The 18,900-nt window shown below is 39.9% G+C and overlaps 2 protein-coding genes across 2 annotated transcripts; one reads left to right on the top strand and one right to left on the bottom strand.

Moving 5' to 3' along the window:
* The first annotated feature begins 748 nt into the window (after positions 1–748).
* Positions 749–8,286, top strand: areg (amphiregulin). The gene is made up of 6 exons (XM_040156106.1): positions 749–878; positions 1,771–1,947; positions 2,337–2,565; positions 2,981–3,151; positions 4,910–5,023; positions 8,197–8,286. The coding sequence occupies exons 1-5, from the start codon at positions 842–844 to the stop codon at positions 5,001–5,003; spliced, it is 708 nt and encodes a 235-aa protein (XP_040012040.1). The 5' UTR covers positions 749–841; the 3' UTR covers positions 5,004–5,023; positions 8,197–8,286.
* A 6,432-nt stretch (positions 8,287–14,718) lies between these two features.
* On the bottom strand, positions 14,719–17,871 carry LOC120805272 (granzyme A-like). The gene is made up of 5 exons (XM_040155368.1): positions 17,652–17,871; positions 17,378–17,519; positions 16,053–16,191; positions 15,032–15,307; positions 14,719–14,946 (listed from the first exon to the last, which is right to left on the bottom strand). The coding sequence occupies exons 1-5, from the start codon at positions 17,713–17,715 to the stop codon at positions 14,788–14,790; spliced, it is 780 nt and encodes a 259-aa protein (XP_040011302.1). The 5' UTR covers positions 17,716–17,871; the 3' UTR covers positions 14,719–14,787.
* Between the last annotated feature and the right edge of the window lie 1,029 nt (positions 17,872–18,900).

The raw sequence follows: 18,900 nt of genomic DNA, 5'->3' as shown, positions 1-18,900 counted from the left end.
CTATGAGAGTGCTAGGGTATGTGTGTGTGTGCGTGTCACTAATAGATTGAGGCTGTAATTATGGTCTTATACGTGACCATAGAGGGAGAAGCGAGGAAGCAATAACAATTAAAGAAGCGGGACCAAATGTTTGTGTGTTTTAATGGTGACGAGAAACAAGTCAGAATACATCAAACTGTTTTGTGTCTCAGTCTCGTTCAGATTAATTATTATCCAACAAAAGCTTCGTCATGTGTGAAAACATGAGGTGCAAAATGTGTTGCCTGAGGCAGATTAATCACAAGACACACACACACAAGTTTGTACAGTTCCCATCTCAACTAACCACATCCCTAACCCTGACCCTGACCTAGACCTTATTCTAACCCTGTCCCTAAAACTAGATCCTAACCCCTCAAACAGCCATTTAAACTTGTGGGGTCCAACATTTTGGTCCCCACGAAGCTGTCAGACAGAGTACAGAGTTTTCAAAACCCATGATGGTTGAAAAAAAAGGATGTCTGTATGTGTGTGTGTGTGTGTGTGTGTGTGACGTTGTACACGTCACACACACACACACACACACACACACACACACACACACACACACACACACACACACAATGCATCTGCTGCTCTCTGTCTCTCTCACACACACACACACACGCACACACCCTTCTTTCTCCTTGGAGTTGAGAGGCAGGCGTTGGTCTATAAAAGCTGCACCCAGTAGAGGTAAAGACAGCAAAGCCCAATCTCTATCAGCAGGGGACAACCAGACACCTAACACTCACACTCAGACACACACTTACAACCAGAGATTTGTGCAGGACTGTCATACACAAAACACTCTTCCCGGGATATGAACCCTCTCAGCCTCACCTGTCTCCTGTGCTTAGGTAAGTCTGGACTTGTTCCTCTATTCTTTGTGTGTTTGTGTGTGTGTGCAGAGCCTGTAAGTCAATGAAATGGAAGGAAGAGAAATATCAAATGGTATGAGGACGGGGTGTTGGGGGGGGGGGCAAGGAGGAAATGTCTCTTCAAGTGAGGACTTGTCAGGCAGGAGAGAGATATTCAGATATTTTAAAGAAAAGAATTTGTTTCAGAAGTGCATCACCTCTGGTTTTCAAGCCAAAACACTGTAAAATAGCACCAGATGCTGCGAAAGGTCAATGGATTTCATATACGTCATTAGTCTTACAGACCAATTCATCATTCATCATTGTTCTTTTCTTGTGGAAATGATGCATTCAGTTGCAGTAATGTTCTGGATGTGGACTGGTTGGACTTGTTTTAATTTTAATACAGCGTGTGTATCTAATTTGAGAGCTCAGATTTCCCTCAACATTTTAAGATGAATGGATGAGTCAGATGTGAATGGGCCAAGATTTTTGAATACAATGCCAATAGAAAGTAACCAAGCAACTTTAGGTTACTGGTGACAATAGAAGAAGAATAAAAGAACTGACTGCCAGTTCATCAGTTTCTAAATTCACGTCCTTTTCCTGATTATTTTTTAAGCAGAAAGGTAAACTTCCCAGATGATTGTTATTCATTTCATTTCTTCATGGCAACAAGTTCTAGTCTGAGTTTGGTTGCTAGCTTTAAAAGAACATTATTTATCTTACCAAATACTGAGTGTAGCTATAAAACACTCACCGCATTAAACTGCATCACACTTTGACCGTAATTGTTCCTTATTGCTTGTCATTTTCATTTTTCGATGTATATTTGATATAATCTCACTCATTATTCTTTTTTTTTTTTGTGGGTGTCCTGTTGGTTTTACAGTAATCTGCTGTTATCTGGGTGCTCAGGGATCTGAGGCCACTGGCTACTCCAGTGAACTAGCCGGAGTAACTGGGGGTCCGGCCTCCGGGGAGGGCCTCCAGAGTTTGCTGAGCGACGATGACGAGCTGGAAATAGATGAACTTTCAGGAGGGGACAATGAAAATGTCAGCCTTCATGGTACGACAAGCAAAACAAACTCTTTTCTTCTTGACCTTGATTTTTTTTTTGTTAATCAAAGGCTGGGTAATTTGGGTTAAATCTAAGTTAATTGAATAATTACATTTGTGATCAGTAAATATATATTTTCTGAATGCAGCAGAGAAGTGAAGAAACCAAATAGGCGGATGATATTCTTCATCTACTGCACACTCTGTTCAGTTGACCAGAAAACGCTGTCACCCAGCCAGGCTACCCTGTACGGATTATCTTTTGTTTAGAGAGTACATGCAAGGCTCAAAATTCATAATGTAAACCCTCTGAACCTACGATGTAGAAACTCTAAGTTGCTACTACAATTATACCATAAACCTTAGTTACAGTATCACCTGCAATCTCTCCTGCTACAGAGTTACATCCCAGTAAAGATGAGAGGAAGAAAAGGAAAGGCAAGGGCAAGAGGAGGAGCAAGCACAAGAGCAAAAGCACGACTCCTTTCAACCCCGAGCACATGGTCTTCACCAACGAATACATGTCGACTCTCAGCACCACAGAGGATCCCTGTACCTCCACCCACCTGGGCTACTGTATTCATGGTTACTGCAAGCACATAGAGGGCCTGCAGGAGCCAGTGTGCATGTGAGTACAGCATTCGGTTGACTTTGGGTTTTTGCACGTGGGTGAATATGAGCTTCATGGTTAGTGAGAGTCAAGTCGATAATAGGATTGAATGAGCTTATCATCAGAATAAATTGCCCGAATATTATTTTTGCTGAACTTTCCCACAGACAAGAACAAAAATTACACGACTACATGTTTAAATTAATATTTCAATTTACCATTTAATCAGAGAGATACTGCTGTCTTTAGTCATTTTAGCTAATGGGCAGATTCGGTACATTTTGCATGTGCGCTTCAAGTTTAAACCTGTTTCAAACATCCAAATAACAGTTTGAGTTCAATATCTGATGCTTTATCTATTACCTTATTCTTCACGATTAATAAAATAAACTTCTTGGCTGATCGGTTTGTTCTGTTAACTCTCACTCTGCAGATGTATGAAGGGTTATGACGGGGAGCGCTGTGGGATCCAAACTCTTGGGACGAGTAAAAACCAGTCCAGTGAGAGCCATGATACTGAGTTGGTGCAGACGGTCTTAGTAATCATTGCTGTGGTCCTGTCAGTCATCAGCTGCACCGCCATCCTGCTCATGACCTGTGCTCAGTGAGTATGCATGCGTCACACAGAGAGACACAACTGCACCACTGCTTTCCGAGGGAGCAGTAGCGTTAGTGGGCGGGAAGCCGGTGAGGGATCATATGGTAAAACTGGTAAAAACTCCTGAAGGACCTCACGGGTCCAAACAAATGTCTTAAAAAAATCATCTGGAGCCTCAAAACTGACAAAACGTAATTGAAGGTTATCAGACAAGTCAGAAATTAATCAGTTGTTTTATTTTACTATTCTATTACTTTTACTAGCTCACTTTATTATTTTCAACTCCTTAGTTTTCCTGGTTTTTGGGGTCTCTGCACCCATTTAATTATTTGTCTATTTCTTAGATTCCCCAAACAGCATTACCCATTCTTGTATAACCGTATCAGCCCCAATTATGAAGGAAGGTGACAAAAGGAAAGACTTCCAAGATCCACCCTGTTTCCCGAAATGATATATCTTTGTTGGGAAGAGAAAAGGCCACACATTTAGAGAAAAATGAAAACTGTGTCCTGACAAAAAAGTGAGTGACAGTGACATATTTGTCCAGAAAAAGCTGGATTCACCAACATTATATGTTTTTATTGTCTCACCAGCTTTTGTATAAAGCATCATGAACCCACGGGCTTGATCGGCATGAGTATGCTGTGTGCAGATTGTGCAGGATCGCTGGGTAACGTAAAAATATTCAAACTTTTAACTCTTGCTGCTTTTTAGAGTTGTGAACCTTTTCAAAAAAGACAACTCAGTTTTCAATGGATTAAGGCTAGGGATCAAAACTCACAACACTCTACGAACCCGATCCCAATATATTGATTATTGGTGTGACCTGCTGCTCTCTTCTCACTTTTCGCAATAGCTGGAACTATAATAAGACAAGAACCGATGCCAGTGGCTTGGAAGTAAATTCGTCTTACTCTTCTTTATCATTTAAAACTCTTATAGGGCAGATTATTGAATTTTTAAGCGAATACGCATCAAGGCAACCATCCACACCCTTGCAAATCCCAACACACATTACAAATCCACACATCCTGCCCAGAAACACTACTTGGCATCCATACACACTGACACATCAGATGGCACATAACACACCCAAACACGCCCACACTATACGGGTAATGCTCACCTTCAGAAGTGGGACTAAATATCCTCTCTATAAGTTTCATGTCTCATTATTACTTTTATTGTAGGCTGGTAGTACAATTTCACTGTATATTACGCCTCAACAATCAATGCATGTATTACCCATACTTTATTTTAAATTACAATCTATTACATACTGCAGTACTGTGAATGATTTACTGTTTAATCGTAAATTCCTTATCAATATGTAACCACAACACAGCAACTGCTTGAATGTGGGACAAAGTCAATAGTCCAACAGAGTGCAAATTTAACCAGCTGCAGTGCAATTAAAGCTTAAAGCCAGTGTGAGCCAGAAATAACTAAGTGGGGAGTTGGAGAGAAAGAAGAACTTATAACTGTGAGAGCGAAACTACCTCCAATTTGAATTCTGATCAGAACAACCAGAAAATCAATAGTTATGTTGAAAAAGGATTAATTTTAATAATCGATACAATTTATGGGCTGTCATCCCTGGGACTGACAGCCAAAACACAATAAAACCACGCCTTGTATTGAGACAGGATCAAAGCTATGTCACTGACTCCGCAGTCCAGCCATTCAAAATAACTCTACTGCAAGCATCTGATAATCACGAGGGCTATACTCGGCTTTTATACTCATGTTGAATGTCTTTTGTAGTTACAGGTCACATAAAAACTACCTGGCATCCTACCTGGGAACTGGGACAGAGCAGGAGAAGTTACAGAAACCTGTCGGTGACATTGTGGTGTGAAGGCGTCAAGTTATGACGAGGTAGGTGTCATGTCATTGACCTTCTGACCGACTTTGACCAATTGTAAATACACTCACAGTACTTCTTTACAGCTCTACAAGTACTCTGAGTTCGTGCTGCATGAAATAAAATTCTGACGCCGTGTCATTTATAAACATCTCAATATCCCCAAACTCGAAAACTTTGGTTGACAGTTCGCTTGCTTCAACCCTGAACAGCGATCGTCCATTCATAGCTTATCAACCACAAAGCTGTCCGTCTTTGGATTTCTCACGTTAGAGTAGTGGGCACGGTGCGATAATCCATGTGTAGAGTTGTGATGGTGGGTTTCTTTTTTTTTTTTTTTAACCATCTTCCAAACAAAAAGTACAATAGCAGAGATGTAAGGATTAAACAGCTGTGTTTGTCTGCTCTAACATAAGCTTCACGCGTCAGCATATCTGGCTGACTAGCTTTATACCTACAGTAGTAAGAGATCATTACTTCAAGGCCAGGGACAATTCATACTACGTTATTTTGCGGGGATGCAGGTTGTGTAACCCCACTCAAAACTAGCACATCCACTGTGTCTAAAATTTCTCTGCTGCGTCCTGCACGCCCCTATATCGGAGTGTAGGCTAACATTTGTAGCTTAGTGCAGCTCTATTGGATTTGCGGAAGTTTACATTCCAGCAACCATAACCAATACTATTTGAGATAGCGTTACATTCAGCAAACACATCAGTTAGTCTTCCCTCTAAAAGTCTTTTCTATTGTAGCGTTAAAAGTGAAAAATAGTCTTTTAGAATACAAACAATAAAGTGTAAATCCAACCTCAGTCTTGCTTGCACAGGTATGTCAGCTAAGCAGCTAAAGCCACCCAGGGGCCCCAAAAACGTCAGGCTTACTCCATATCATTCTGTGTCTACATAATGTTAGTAGTCAAAAGTTTGTTGGAAATTTGCACCACTGCAGAACAGGTCCTCCATCCTCCACCTTGTGGTACCAGGCTTGTAGAGGGACCCTTCTTCAAAATCTAGCTTTAAGACCTGAATTGTTTTAGTTTATTTTTTTGTTCATTTTTTTTTTATAATATATATAATAATATATAATTTTATTATGTTTTTTTTACGTTTTTCTGTATCAAGTAATTAACACACAGAAAACTCAGACAAGGTGGTAATAATCCATCATAGATGTACTATAAGACTGTAACGAACAACTAATTTCATTATCAGTACATCTGACTTTTTTTTTTTTATAATTATTTGTCTATAAAGTATCAGAAAATAATGGAAAAAGCCCTAGTTAACCAATTCAAATAGCTTTTTTTGTCTGAGGTGCAGTCAAAAACCACAAAATGTTGAGTTTACCATGATGGAAAACTGGGAAATTTAAATTTGAAAACCTGGTATGAGTGAATTTTTGGCAATCAACTAGTCAATTAATTGACTAATCGTTTCATCTTTATTTTGCTGGTTGGTGTCTGGGTTTCTGCCAGTGGAGGCCAATAGGGGCCCAACAACAAATTTAAGCCCCGGGACTCCCTACGAGGTTAATCTGGCCATAAACCTTGGTCTTTTAGCATGATATCATTTATGTAGCCATCGTCATGTTCAAACAATATTATGATGCTGTGAAAGGACTCGTAATCAGGCGCTCCTGTCTTTCCTGTGGCGTGCATTTTGGTGATGTATTGCTTCCAAAAGTCTTGCTTAAGTCCTCAGAGGGTGGTGTCTGGCCTCTGCTCACGTGAATCTGGAGCCAAACAGGAAAGAGTGGGCACGGAGAGTGACAGAAGAGCCCGTGCGCTTGTTGTTGTTATTGAATACAGGGAGTTGCATCATGCGAAGAGGAATCCCCACTAGAAAAATTAGTCAGGATTAGCCAGGGGTGTCTTGGCCTGTCCCATCCCGGCACTGCATACCAGCGTAAAGACAAACCGCACTCTCGATCGTACACATTCACCTGTGTGCTGACACACTGACTGTACATGTGATGACCTTGTTGTAGGAGCTTAGTTACTCCACTTACATGTGGTCGGATCTCGCTGAGCAACACACGCACACACGCCCAGACTTCACATGTTTGGACACACGCAGAAATGTAATCCTCACGACTAACAATGCGGCCGCGCAGCATTCTCCACAGCCTGCATGTCTGTCACTTGGTCTGGCTCACACTTGGGCCGCAGCAAAAACCGACATAGTGACAGTTGGAATGATAATCACATTACGCTTATTAGTTGCAGGCTTTAAATAATTCTATTTGTTTTTTTCAAGGATAATTTCCTTTGTTTTGATTTGTTTTCATAGTTTTCATGATAAGATTGTACTCACCAAAGCAGTTGCTGAGATACGGGAAATGATATGGGAGCTGTTAGACAATAGGACAGATTTTAAACAAGCCGACAGTTTATCCAGATTATTAAAACCACTTTATTTGGCATTAAAGCTGGAATGGAGCACACCAAAAACGTTGCTAATAATCTAGCCATTGGATGTACAATACGTCAAAGTTGAAGTCGGTCTGTAAATTGTGATGGATGTTAGATGAACAGTTTGAATAATAATTTTACTGTTTGCCATTAGTTTTTTTTTCCCAATACATTTGGCCAACCAGGGGATTTGTTTAAAACTTGCACGATCATCTGACCATCCATTTTTCTTGCCCTTTTTTACTTCTTTTAAGCAATGTTTCTGCATTCCCAGGTCTCGGATATTAACTTGACGTGTATAATTTTATTATTATCGATAAGAATAATGGCCAAAAATGAGCTGTAATACACTGGAATTATCCTCACGCTGTGTGTGATTTGAAAATTCTCAACTTTGGTGCTGCCCAGTGGTTGCATCGAAAAATGCACCGCGGCAGGCAGAAATACATGCTTCCACGGCGCCACTTAAACCGGACTGTCTCATTTCTCTACAGACACACAAACTTATACATTTACAATAATTTGAAACATGGTATAATCTCATAAAAAAATCTACACATACACTTACTTATTTTACTTTGTGCAGACGATCTTTGCAAAAGCACCCAGAGAGTGCTTTAACGTAATTCTGGATTTTTACTCTAAATGCCTAAACATGTTGTCTGTGTTTTTTTAAAATAACCCCTGCATGGTTTCATTTTTACTTTCAAAATGTTTGTTGTTTCTATGTTTACGTATTTGTTGACCTTTGATTTCTCTCTCTCTATCTCTCCTCAGGCAGCTGCACGATTCCAAGACGAAACAGACCAGAGGAGTCTGAGGATCTGACAAAGAAGTAGAATTGATAGACTGCTTCTTTAGATGCTGTGTAAAAAAACAAAACAAAAAAAAACAGTGCCCAGAACGTGTTAGAATGTAATTTATTTAGTGTGATTATTTATTGCTAACAACTGTATGAGTGTTTGTATGTTGGACTATTGTTATGATGTCTATTATGTGCGAATGCTGAGCATTCGGTCCTTTGATGATCTGTAGGTTTCGGTTTTATTTATTGCACCGCTGTTGTTATAGGTCAGAGAAACGCTCGTCATCTCACTCTGGAAAAGGGATGGAATTTGATCGCCAATAAAGTGTCTGTCTTATTTGAAAGTGCTATTTGTTCATGCGTCTCTGCCCGACTTCTGTGTTTACATTCCCATCTCTGGATGCATCCCAAACCTCAGCAGCCTGCTCACACAAACACCTCAGTCTTTTAGCCAAACACAGATTTCACAGACAAGAATAACTCTGCGAGAGGCTCTCAGGAAACTCTCTGACATCACGGAGGAATTCAGGGAATCATGAGCGCAACACAAAAGCATGAGAGACTGGAAATTCTTCGTACGTGTCTGTGTGACAAGCTGGACCATCGGAAGAATTTTTTCCGCTTCAATGCCTGAGCGTCGGGATATAAACCAACTTATTTTGAGGAAAAACAGGCAGATATATGCTGCACGCTGGCATTAAACCACACTCACAAACACACCAACCGTTGTGTAGCTATGGCACTGGGGTGTGTTCAGCAGCGGAGTGAAGTCCACTTGTTGGCGAATGGGTAGACGGTGTACCGCTGCACAGGTGGACTGGGGAAAGGAAGCTGGGGCGTGTCTGGTCTGAGCTATTCGGGGATTGTCCAGGTAACTTGAAGTTCTCTAACACAAAAGCAAACAAAGAATTGTATATAATTAGGACAAAGGACCCGAGGACAGACTGTGCACGGAGAGGGCAACGGAGTTTCACAAGCACAGGTTTGTTACAGGGTGCAGCGCAAAAGTCAGGAGACACTGATTTTAAAAAAAGGAAGAAAGGAAAATAAAACTTCATAACTGCAAGACGAGGATAACTAGATGTCCAGCTTAATGTTGAGCTTTAATGAGAAGACAAACACATTACTGGCCACCATTTTAATGATCCTGTTTCAAGGTATGTGGTTGACCTCACTTGACTCTGTTTCTTGAACTGGACGGGAGTGATTAACAGAAAATAGTGATCTCCAAAGATAGCTGACAGTTGTCACAAAACTGCATAATTTAGACACGGCATTTATGAAGTCACCAGTCCATATTCTGTTCAAATTCTTACACTTAAGCATCGATGCATATAATAATAATGCATATTTTGGAAAGTCGTTTCCCCTTTTCATTTCACCATAAGTAGCTTTAATGTCTAACTATAAATCCTCTTGTTTGACACTGTCTGACAATATCATATATATTCTGTATCGGCTTGTTTCTGCTCTTCATTTGAGCTGTATGATGTTTATGCATTTTATGGCTGCATCATTATATCAGATGAGAATACTCTAGATGTCTCGTGCAGATGTCAGGTCAAATTTTGAGTTTCCTCAAAATTTGACCCGACATATTTGGCATCTTCGGGAGCTTCTGGATCTCCATTGGTATTTAAAATGAGGTTTTGTAGGTTTGACCAAAGCTTGGCTGCACAGAAAGAGTTTAGAAGATTCGCCATCAGCACATCAGTGGGTTTTACAGTAGGAGGATAGGAAAAATGTCGAAGGTACAAGTTATGAAACCGCAAGAACAAGGGAATAACTTTAAGTCAAGTTTCTGAAACATCAAAATTCTGACTTCACATGTTGATGTTATTATTGAGAGACTGAAATCCAACTAATCTAGTCTGTGAACTCACAATTCAGACTTTATTCCCAGAGGTCGGACTTCATTTTCATAACTCTCAGAAATGTTTTACTCTGAATTGTTTTTAGCTGTCTCTAACTTCCTCCATAGATTGCAGAGAGTCCAAGAGATTTCAATCGAATTTTTGCATTTGACCATGATTCTCATGTTTTAATTTGACAATATAGTCTTCAAAAATCAGCATACAATTTTAGAACCGCACATGCAATTAATTCAAGCAGAAAGCAAACATTTGACCTTCAGAAGTTAAGGCATGGGTATTAACAGCACCATCTGTGATACAAATCAAAAAGCGTTGTCCCCTGTGTTTTCGATTAAAAGACAGGTTAGGATTTTTTTTAAGCCTGTTTTGATGCAATACTCAGATGCCCCTACATACACTGAAACAGTTACTGGTTACTGTGAATGAGCAATTCCTTCTTAGCATGACTACACTGTGACAGATGGGGGAATCAAATTCACAGTCATCATTCCCCGTAAAAACAAATGCAGTTAGCGGTTCAGTCCAAGCTCATACAAGGCTTTAGCGGATTGGGAAGGAATATCTGTTGTTTATTACCTCTGCCAAGGTGCTTATGTTTTCACCCGTGTCTCTTTGCTGGTTTGTTTTTCAGCAGGATTACGCAAAAACTACTGAACCGATTTGCACCAAACTTGACGGAGGGATGGTGCATGGGCCGGGGAAGAACCCATTGAATTTTGGGACGGATCCAGATCATTTACTATGAATTTGAATTTTTTTTTTCTCTGAAGATTGGTGTATGTTGTTTGACACTGGCCATGCCGGAGGTATGGGCTCTACTGAGTCCGAAGCCTCGTATTGGCCACAGCGAAACTTTTTGCACATTATTGCACAGAACAAGGACTGTGGACTCTTTCCCATGTTTCTAACCGTGTAGTCGCCCTACGAAGGGATCGCTTTGTGGCCAGTATGGAAAGGAGGAATGATTCCAGAGAGCCAAAACTCTTTCAACATATATATGCATGTGAGTACTGTATTGTAAGATGTAGACTAGGGATTTTTTGACATTTTGGGACACATATTTACCCACCTTTCTTGCTGCAAGTTAGATGAGAAGATCAATACCACTGTCCTCTCGGTTGTTTTGTGTGGGTATATGTGGCTATATAGGGTGTGATTTAGTGAGCTTTAGAGGTGCTGGTTACCTTTAGACAGAGCCAGGCTAGCTGTTTCCTCGCTTCCAGTTTTTGTGCTGAGTCAACTGAGGCACTAAATCGATGTGTATTTGCCAAAACAGTGCCTTTAAAAGTGTGAACCTTTCCTTTATCTGAAAACAAATGTTGCAAAATGGATGGTTGTCTTCTAATCTTACATCGGAGACAATGTGATACGAGACAGGTATTTGCGCTGTAATTGTCATACAAAGACTCTGACTCACCTGCCAGGATACAACAGTTTCCAGTTACCTTCATAAAACAAGGTTTCATTCTGTGTTTGTGTGCGTGTGTGGCACTGCGTCACTAGTGAGGGAAAGGTGAGGCAAGGTGGGCAACTCATCCGACACACAAAGGTGATGCAAGTCCAGGTAAACATTTACTCTCGCGTGTGTGTGTGTGTGTGTGTTTGTGTGTGTGTTCGTGTGTGAGAGAGAGAGAGAGAGAGAGAGAGACAGTGATCGCCCTGGCAGAAATGGCTATTGAAACATGCCGAAAACATTCATAAACACTCCATTCTTCCATTTCACAAAATAAGTTAATATGGGTGTGGTGTGCTTTGATAGTTTCGGTGGCACTGAGGTGGGCCTGTGAGTTTTTGTGGGTGACCATGGAAACGGAGTAAACACACAGACAGATGGTTGGTCAGTAATAATTCACTTAGAGCTCAAATAAAGGACATGCTGGAATTTCTTGGGTGTGGTAACATTTTTTTTTTTTTGCTTCAACTTTGCAAGGGAGCGGGTTAGGTGCCATGGAAAGTATTTTTTTTTTCTTTTGTTTAAACTTCTTACACAGATTTTATCTTTCAGCAAAATGACACAGGTTGTTGAGCAGATCATTTTTATCCATGCTGGTGGCGTGGCTCTATGGATGGCAACATCCACCACTTCGCGCCAGACTGAAATATCTCAGCAACTATTGGATGGATTGCTGTGAAATTTTCTACAGACATTCATGTTCCCCTCGGGATGAATTCTAGGAACTTTGATCCCTTAACCTTGGCTCTGGTGCGAGCAAAGTTTTGATTTGTCTGGTACTTTGGTTTATGACCAAATACGTGCAAAACTAATGAGTTGGATTGTTGGATTGTGATTAGCACTTATTATAAAATTCTAGCATGCTACAATAAGATTATTTAGCTCAGAGCACTATTGTGCCTAAGTAAAGCCACAATCACACCCGAAATCAGACGCATTTTTGATGCAGACATCAAGGCAGACACTAGATAGAAAGTAATGGAAAGAAATGGAGTGGCTAAAGTAGCTATAGGACTTTTTTTTATCTTAAAAAATGTGATATCATCCGGCTTTTATTGGTGATTAAGGTAAGTAAGTTGCTTTACTGAGTACTTCATTTTTGCTGTAAGAGATTAGGAAAGCACAAAAAATATATTTCTGTTGGACAAAATTATGTTGATTTTTTCATTTTCTTTATATTTTTATCGTGATTTACTCGAAAAATCTTACGTTTACAGGCCTCTTAAAGTTATTCAGATAAAACATAGAAAAAAAACAGTCACTCTTTGGTTGATCTGGCCATAATAAATGCAACCGGTGATGTGATGACAGGGTTCCAAGTAAACACGAATTTGCCTTGGTTTGGACCAAAGTTAGTTTGAAGTTTGCACGACGTCTTTCTCACCCACCTAAACAAAGCAGAGCCAATTCCCCGAATGGATCTGAGCAGGTTATAGCAAATTTGCTTCACCCAGATGTAATGGCAGAGTGTCACGTAGAGCAATGTGTCCCAACCTGGGGGTCAAAAAACACACCTCAAGTGTCGCAAGATGATCAAGGGGAAAGGAAAGCACATGAAACATATTCCTGCTACACAAAATTACGTTCATATTTCCTCCGACCCTTGCTTTTTTATTTTTGAATTACTTGATCATGTTACCTCTTCAGCCATCTGAAAATTATGTGAATAAAACAAAGAAAAAAAATTCAGTCTTTGGCTGATCTGCTCAAACCAATGTAAGCTCTGAAATATTCCTTTGCTCTGGGTCACCACCGATGTAGAGCTATGTTTTTGTACGAGATTTACTTGTATGTTATTTTGTCATTTTTGTCTCAGTTGTTGTTATTAGTTTTATCCGGTCTCACTGTTATTAAGTTAGATGCTGGATGTCACGTGTCCCTTTTTCACTGCAGTATTTTAAAACGTGTAGGTATTCATGCTGCCACAATAGCCAGTGGGGGTCAAAATAAACAGACAGGAAACAGAATTTTTATATTTATCTATGTTAATAACAGAACATGTTTTTTTTTTTTTAAATTAAAGCTCATTTTTACTCTTAGCTGAGTGAAATGATCTTGACTGCAAACTGAGTGAAATATCCTTTCTGTAAATTACTGCACCAACTAACTACAGCAGAGAGCACCACCTAGTGATGTAGTATCTTAAGCAGTAGCAGTTATGTCCCAGGTCATAGAGACCGGGTGTATATTTATGATTAGCAGGCTCAGCTGACTTCTGTGCGACATGACAAAACCACAAGAATTTAAAGCAAGGGGGAAATATTGCAGAGAGACAAACGGGCTGTTGTCACCTCAAAGGAATGAAAGAACAAACGTATTTAAGATAAGGGAGACAAAGAAATTGATGAATAATCCTTCCAGAAATGTTACTGTGCCAACTTTGATAACAATGGCAAATTTCCTTGATATGTATTGACTGCTGATATCTCCTTCAGTGCTACATTTTGCGCGTTTCTTATATGGGGTCTTAACGTATGGAGGGTTGTGGTTCAGAACTTCATGTTCTCTGTGCTGACATTACCATAACCCTCTCAAGCAGGAAACAGTTTTTTCGCATAATGTGCAGATGACCTAAAGAGGAGGAAGAAAGAAAACACAACGTAAAAACTGTTGTGTATTTAATTTGAACACTGATCTCACACAACTTGAGACCAGAGAACTGAAACCCAAACCTGTGACGCAAGAACATTGTGAAATTGGGAGCTACCGTAATGAGAATGCATTTTGAAAGAGACATAGTGGTGCAACTATCAAAAGAAAGCTAAGGAAGACAGAGAGAAAGACAATAATATTTCTGTCTCTTTCTTTCTGACAACAGAAAATATAGATCGGTATATCAATGATGAGGATATGAGATGAGAATTAGGTATGCCCAAGAATTGGCCTTTATGACAAAATCTTCCCACAAGACTTGAGCTGAGGCGTCAGTATCAATTTAAGCTTTTGATGCAGGAAATGGTGAATCAGTCTGGTTAACATATTGAATAATGTCACTTTGTTGTTTGCTTTCATGCCAAGGAGACGGCTCACTGGTTTAGATTTTTTGAAAAATCCCTTTTGCCATGTTTTATTTGAGCAGAAACAGATATCTAGGACATAAACCCCCCTAGTATACACATATACTTCTAATTAGGTCAAAGTGAAAGTAGCAAAAAGAAAAAAAAAACTCCAAAGATAGAAGCGGTTTAATTGGTTAACATGGTTGTAAATATGAAACCAATAACAGTGGGGGCTGATTATATTTCAGACTTCTTCATTGTCTTCTTGATCCAGTTGAGTTGTTTTTGTGATAGAAAAGTGTACACTCCGGGCTTTTTAATCAGGCCACACTTATGTCCGAAAGAAGTGACACCAACCAGCGCTCCACTGCACAACAGGGGGCCTCCTGAATCACCCTACAGAGAGAATAAATATATGACAGCAACTTCTTGGCATTGCAGGCACTGATATGAAGGGTGGCAGTCTGTTTAGTGCACTTACCTGACAGGTATCAGCAGCCTTTTTGCCGTCTGAGCCAGCACATATCATGCCGCTGGTGATAACCGGTCTGTGGTTGTAATATTCAGCAGAGTTGCACGTCACTCTGTCGACCACAGTCACGTTGACGGACATCAGGATGTCTGACATTTGCCGGACGACATTGCTTGTCTTCCCCCATCCGGCCACCAGACAGCTGGTGCCCGCTGCTGGGTCTTTGACGGTTTTACCCAACTTGAGCCATTTCACTGTCTTTGTTTCCTTCACCGATTTGTCAAGCTGAAATTTAAAAAAAAAAAAAAAAAAAGGAACATTACTTATTGATGCCGACTATCTTTACGTTTCCTTTATACATAAATGGATGGCTTACTGGATTGATGGATGGACATAAACATGTTTTCTTGTCTAGCATCCGTCTTGAATACTATTTCCTACCATAAGATTTGAGTAGTATTAAAGTATGTATAATAACAAAAATATAGAACATACAAACTAAAAGGGACATAGTCCACTGTGTGCCTTAAAAGAACAAGATTTTAAAAGTTGATTCTATGCTGCACTGGAAACCAATGAAGGCAGGCGAGCACAGAAATAACATGGCCTCTCTTTCTGGTGCCATTGAGAATTTCAGCAGCTGCTTTTTTGAACAAATGGCAGCTGGTCAAAGAGGCACTAAACATGTAGGAAATCATAGTCATCCAGTCAACAACAAACGGAACGTTTTCCAGTTCATTGGCTGGGAAGAAAGACTTGATTTTGGATATTCTCCAAACTTGTAGGAAACAGAAGATAAGCAGTTAAGATAAGCAACTGCCTGACTGTGCACTGCCAATTATTAGATTTGGAGTAAATGTTCTCTCCCGACTAAACAAACTGAAGAAGCAAATATTTATTTCAAGCAAAAATTCCTCCAAATATTTTTCTAGAAAAACATCTTGAACCACTTTCCCACAGTATGCAGATTGTTGCATCTATGCTTCATCTAGGTGGTAATTCGCTAATGGTGACCATAATGTTACCTTACCTGGAGCAACATGAGGTCGTTGACCTTATCTGCTGTATCATAGTAGGGATGAGGAAAATTCTTCTTAACCTTTCGGACCTGCCTGGAATCTTTTTCCTTTGCTTTGATGGAGTGAACCCCCAGCAACACATTCTTAATGCTGCAATAGAGAAAACACAGTATTGTGTTAGACTACAGTTCACATAACTACAGGTTAACATGCTAGGGTAATGCATCAACTACTGATAAAATGATGTCTGGATCACAATCGCCTATTATATGTACATACTCACGTTCTATGAATAAGGCCAAGATACGGATTTTATTGAGCCTCAGAGAAGCATGTAGACCCACGGCGTTGTGTTTTCAGATTCAGTTGTAAAACTGACTCCCGTGGGTGTGGGCTGAAATAACACTAATTTATTTACTACTTTATTTTCACTTTCCAAGAATTAAATTTATACTGGCAGAATTTTGCATTTTTAGATATGTTTTCATATGCGACAGTAGGGGAATCATCCTCTGACAAGGCACTGTGCAGAAGTACATTTTTCTGCCCCTTTTAGTCTGCTTTTTGTGGCGTGTGCAACAAACAAGAGTCGGCGGAAGAGCATAACATGTCTCAAGGCCTTTGCGTTTTGTAATTTCTTAAAGCGAGTGACATTTGTGGTTGATGGCGATCACCTGTCAGAAGTCTGGTCTTGGTAATCTGACTAGCATCAGAACACTCTTGTTTGGTCATTGTTCCTTTGCTAATCAGATTCTCTACAATGGCTCCACGACCCGCAGAGAAACAACTACATACTGACCTCAAAGCAAATAAATCAGTATAAATATCAGTGTGCAAAGCAGTCTCATCTGCATACGTCATACATGCTTGTGTCCCTGGTTAAGTTTACTTTTGACAAAAGATCAAATATTCAACACCGTCACCTAGAAATTCCATTTATATACAACTAATTTGCAAAAGTAAATGTGTTTTGAAGGAAACTTAATGCTGACCGGATTATATTTTCTATTACCGTGATAAGGAAATGTTAATTATCTGGAGAGCTGCAAAAATGTTGATACTGAATATATGAGTGAAATGTTCACTGACCACGCGTTTAATTTGTTTTTTACCGAGATATCCAATTTTGCCGTACAATATCTGATCATAGTGACCCAGTGCAATGTAACAGTGTGTCGACATTTTTTCTGATGTTTTTCATCAAAACTCTAACTATTGGGAGATTTTAAATAATCGCCGCACAATAACTTTTACACCATCCGTTTAAAATAAACATTAGTTTTAGTGCATATTCTGAGATTTCGTAATTTTGGGAACATACGTATCTTGTTCTTACTTTTTACAGTGGGCAGCAGTGAGGACCCATGATGGATCGATCAGTATCCCCCCACAGGCTGGTGTGTTGGCCTGCAGCAAAGCCATGTAAGGCAGCGAGTGGGGCTGCACCTCTTTCCCACCTATAATCTCAGAGCCATGACCTAAGACAAAAAAATATTCAGACAATTCATTCAACAACAACAACAACAACAACAACAAAAAAGAGGAATGAGCAATCTCTCACAAAGTAAATTGCTCTAATATATATACATATATATATAAAAAATACTCACATGACTGGACAAGGAGGAGGACCGTGCAAGAGAAAAAAACAGCGAAATCCGTCTGGCAGAACATCTTATGTCGCTCTTTGATGTGACGGTGAGATGCACTGAAACCCACCTCGATGCGCACACTTGTCTTTATGTGTTAAGCTCAAAGGATGTGGTCTGACCATGGAAACGCATCAGTCGGCATAATGGACACAAGCATAACCAGAGAACTGGTATGTGCTATCTCTTCATGTAGAAGCCTGTGGTCACTGTTCCTGTCATTAACCGGTCATCATACCCATCTTATTCACAGGTTTTGCGGTTGATGGTTTTTTTTTTTTTTTTTTTTAACATGAAGTAGCTCACACCATCAGGGTGGAGACATGTCAGTGACGGTGGGCCCCAGTACGGAGAGACCAAAAGTGGAGGCTGCTGTTGACCTTTTCAGCTATGCTTGTGAGTGGTTTTTAATCACATCGTGATATGATTCAGAGGAAAGAAAGACTGGCGGAGAAAAAGTGAAACATCTGATGTGAAACCAGGCAGGTGAGGTATTAAGAAATGCAAAAAATAAATACGTAAAACAAAAGCAAATCTCAGAGGGAGGGTTTATTGCTGGAAGAGCTGGATGCTGTATTTTATGTTATCTTAAGTAAATGGTTTAACATTTTGGAAAATATGCCAGTTTGGCCTTTGGCAGAGAGTCAGATGAGAATACCAATTACCACTCTCGCGTCTGTGCCCTAAATATGACGCTCCAGCCAACAGTTGGTTAGCTTAGCTCGCTAGCTTTTTCACGCCAGCCCACTAATTAATGTGTTATATCTTGTTTATTTAATCCGTTAAAAAGACTGAAGTGTAAAACTGGCACATAACGCCCCGTAAAACAGCTAATTGACTTCAGGATAAAACAACAAGATACAATGTGTTAGTTAGTGAGTGTTAGAGGTGCTGGTAGGCACGTTTTTCTATCTTTGGACAGTGCTGGCTGACTCCACTTACTTTCAGTCTTTATACTAATAGAAGTAGCTGCTTGCTGTAGCTTCACATTTATCGCACAGGCATGAGAGTAGTATTAATTAACTCTCTGCCAGAGAGCAGATAAGCGTATTTCCCAAAATGTGGACCATTCGCTTTAAATTTCTTCAGATGCGCCAAAAGGAAAAAAAAGGAATTCATCACGTCAGTTATCTTACAGTGTTAATTTATTCACATGCCACTTTGGTTGCATTAGCAGCCACCAAATAGAGCAACAGGTTGCTTACAGTCA

The sequence above is a fragment of the Xiphias gladius genome, chromosome 19 (assembly GCF_016859285.1).
Source record: "Xiphias gladius isolate SHS-SW01 ecotype Sanya breed wild chromosome 19, ASM1685928v1, whole genome shotgun sequence".
NCBI lineage: Eukaryota > Metazoa > Chordata > Actinopteri > Istiophoriformes > Xiphiidae > Xiphias > Xiphias gladius.
This window is presented reverse-complemented; position numbering and strand designations above follow the sequence as displayed.

What these genes read in the sequence shown, in the direction of transcription:
- areg (XM_040156106.1), top strand. Translation starts at nt 842, where the DNA reads ATGAACCCTCTCAGCCTCACCTGTCTCCTGTGCTTAG. An exon ending in CTGCAGGAGCCAGTGTGCAT is followed by an intron (nt 2,566 to 2,980) that starts GTGAGTACAGCA and finishes CTCACTCTGCAG; the next exon opens with ATGTATGAAGGGTTATGACG. An exon ending in CTGCTCATGACCTGTGCTCA is followed by an intron (nt 3,152 to 4,909) that starts GTGAGTATGCAT and finishes TGTCTTTTGTAG; the next exon opens with TTACAGGTCACATAAAAACT.
- LOC120805272 (XM_040155368.1), bottom strand. Translation starts at nt 17,715, where the DNA reads ATGTTCTGCCAGACGGATTTCGCTGTTTTTTTCTCTTGCACGGTCCTC. An exon ending in ACTGCTGCCCACTGTAAAAA is followed by an intron (nt 16,192 to 17,377) that starts GTAAGAACAAGA and finishes TCTCTATTGCAG; the next exon opens with CATTAAGAATGTGTTGCTGG. An exon ending in ACGACCTCATGTTGCTCCAG is followed by an intron (nt 15,308 to 16,052) that starts GTAAGGTAACAT and finishes TTTAAATTTCAG; the next exon opens with CTTGACAAATCGGTGAAGGA.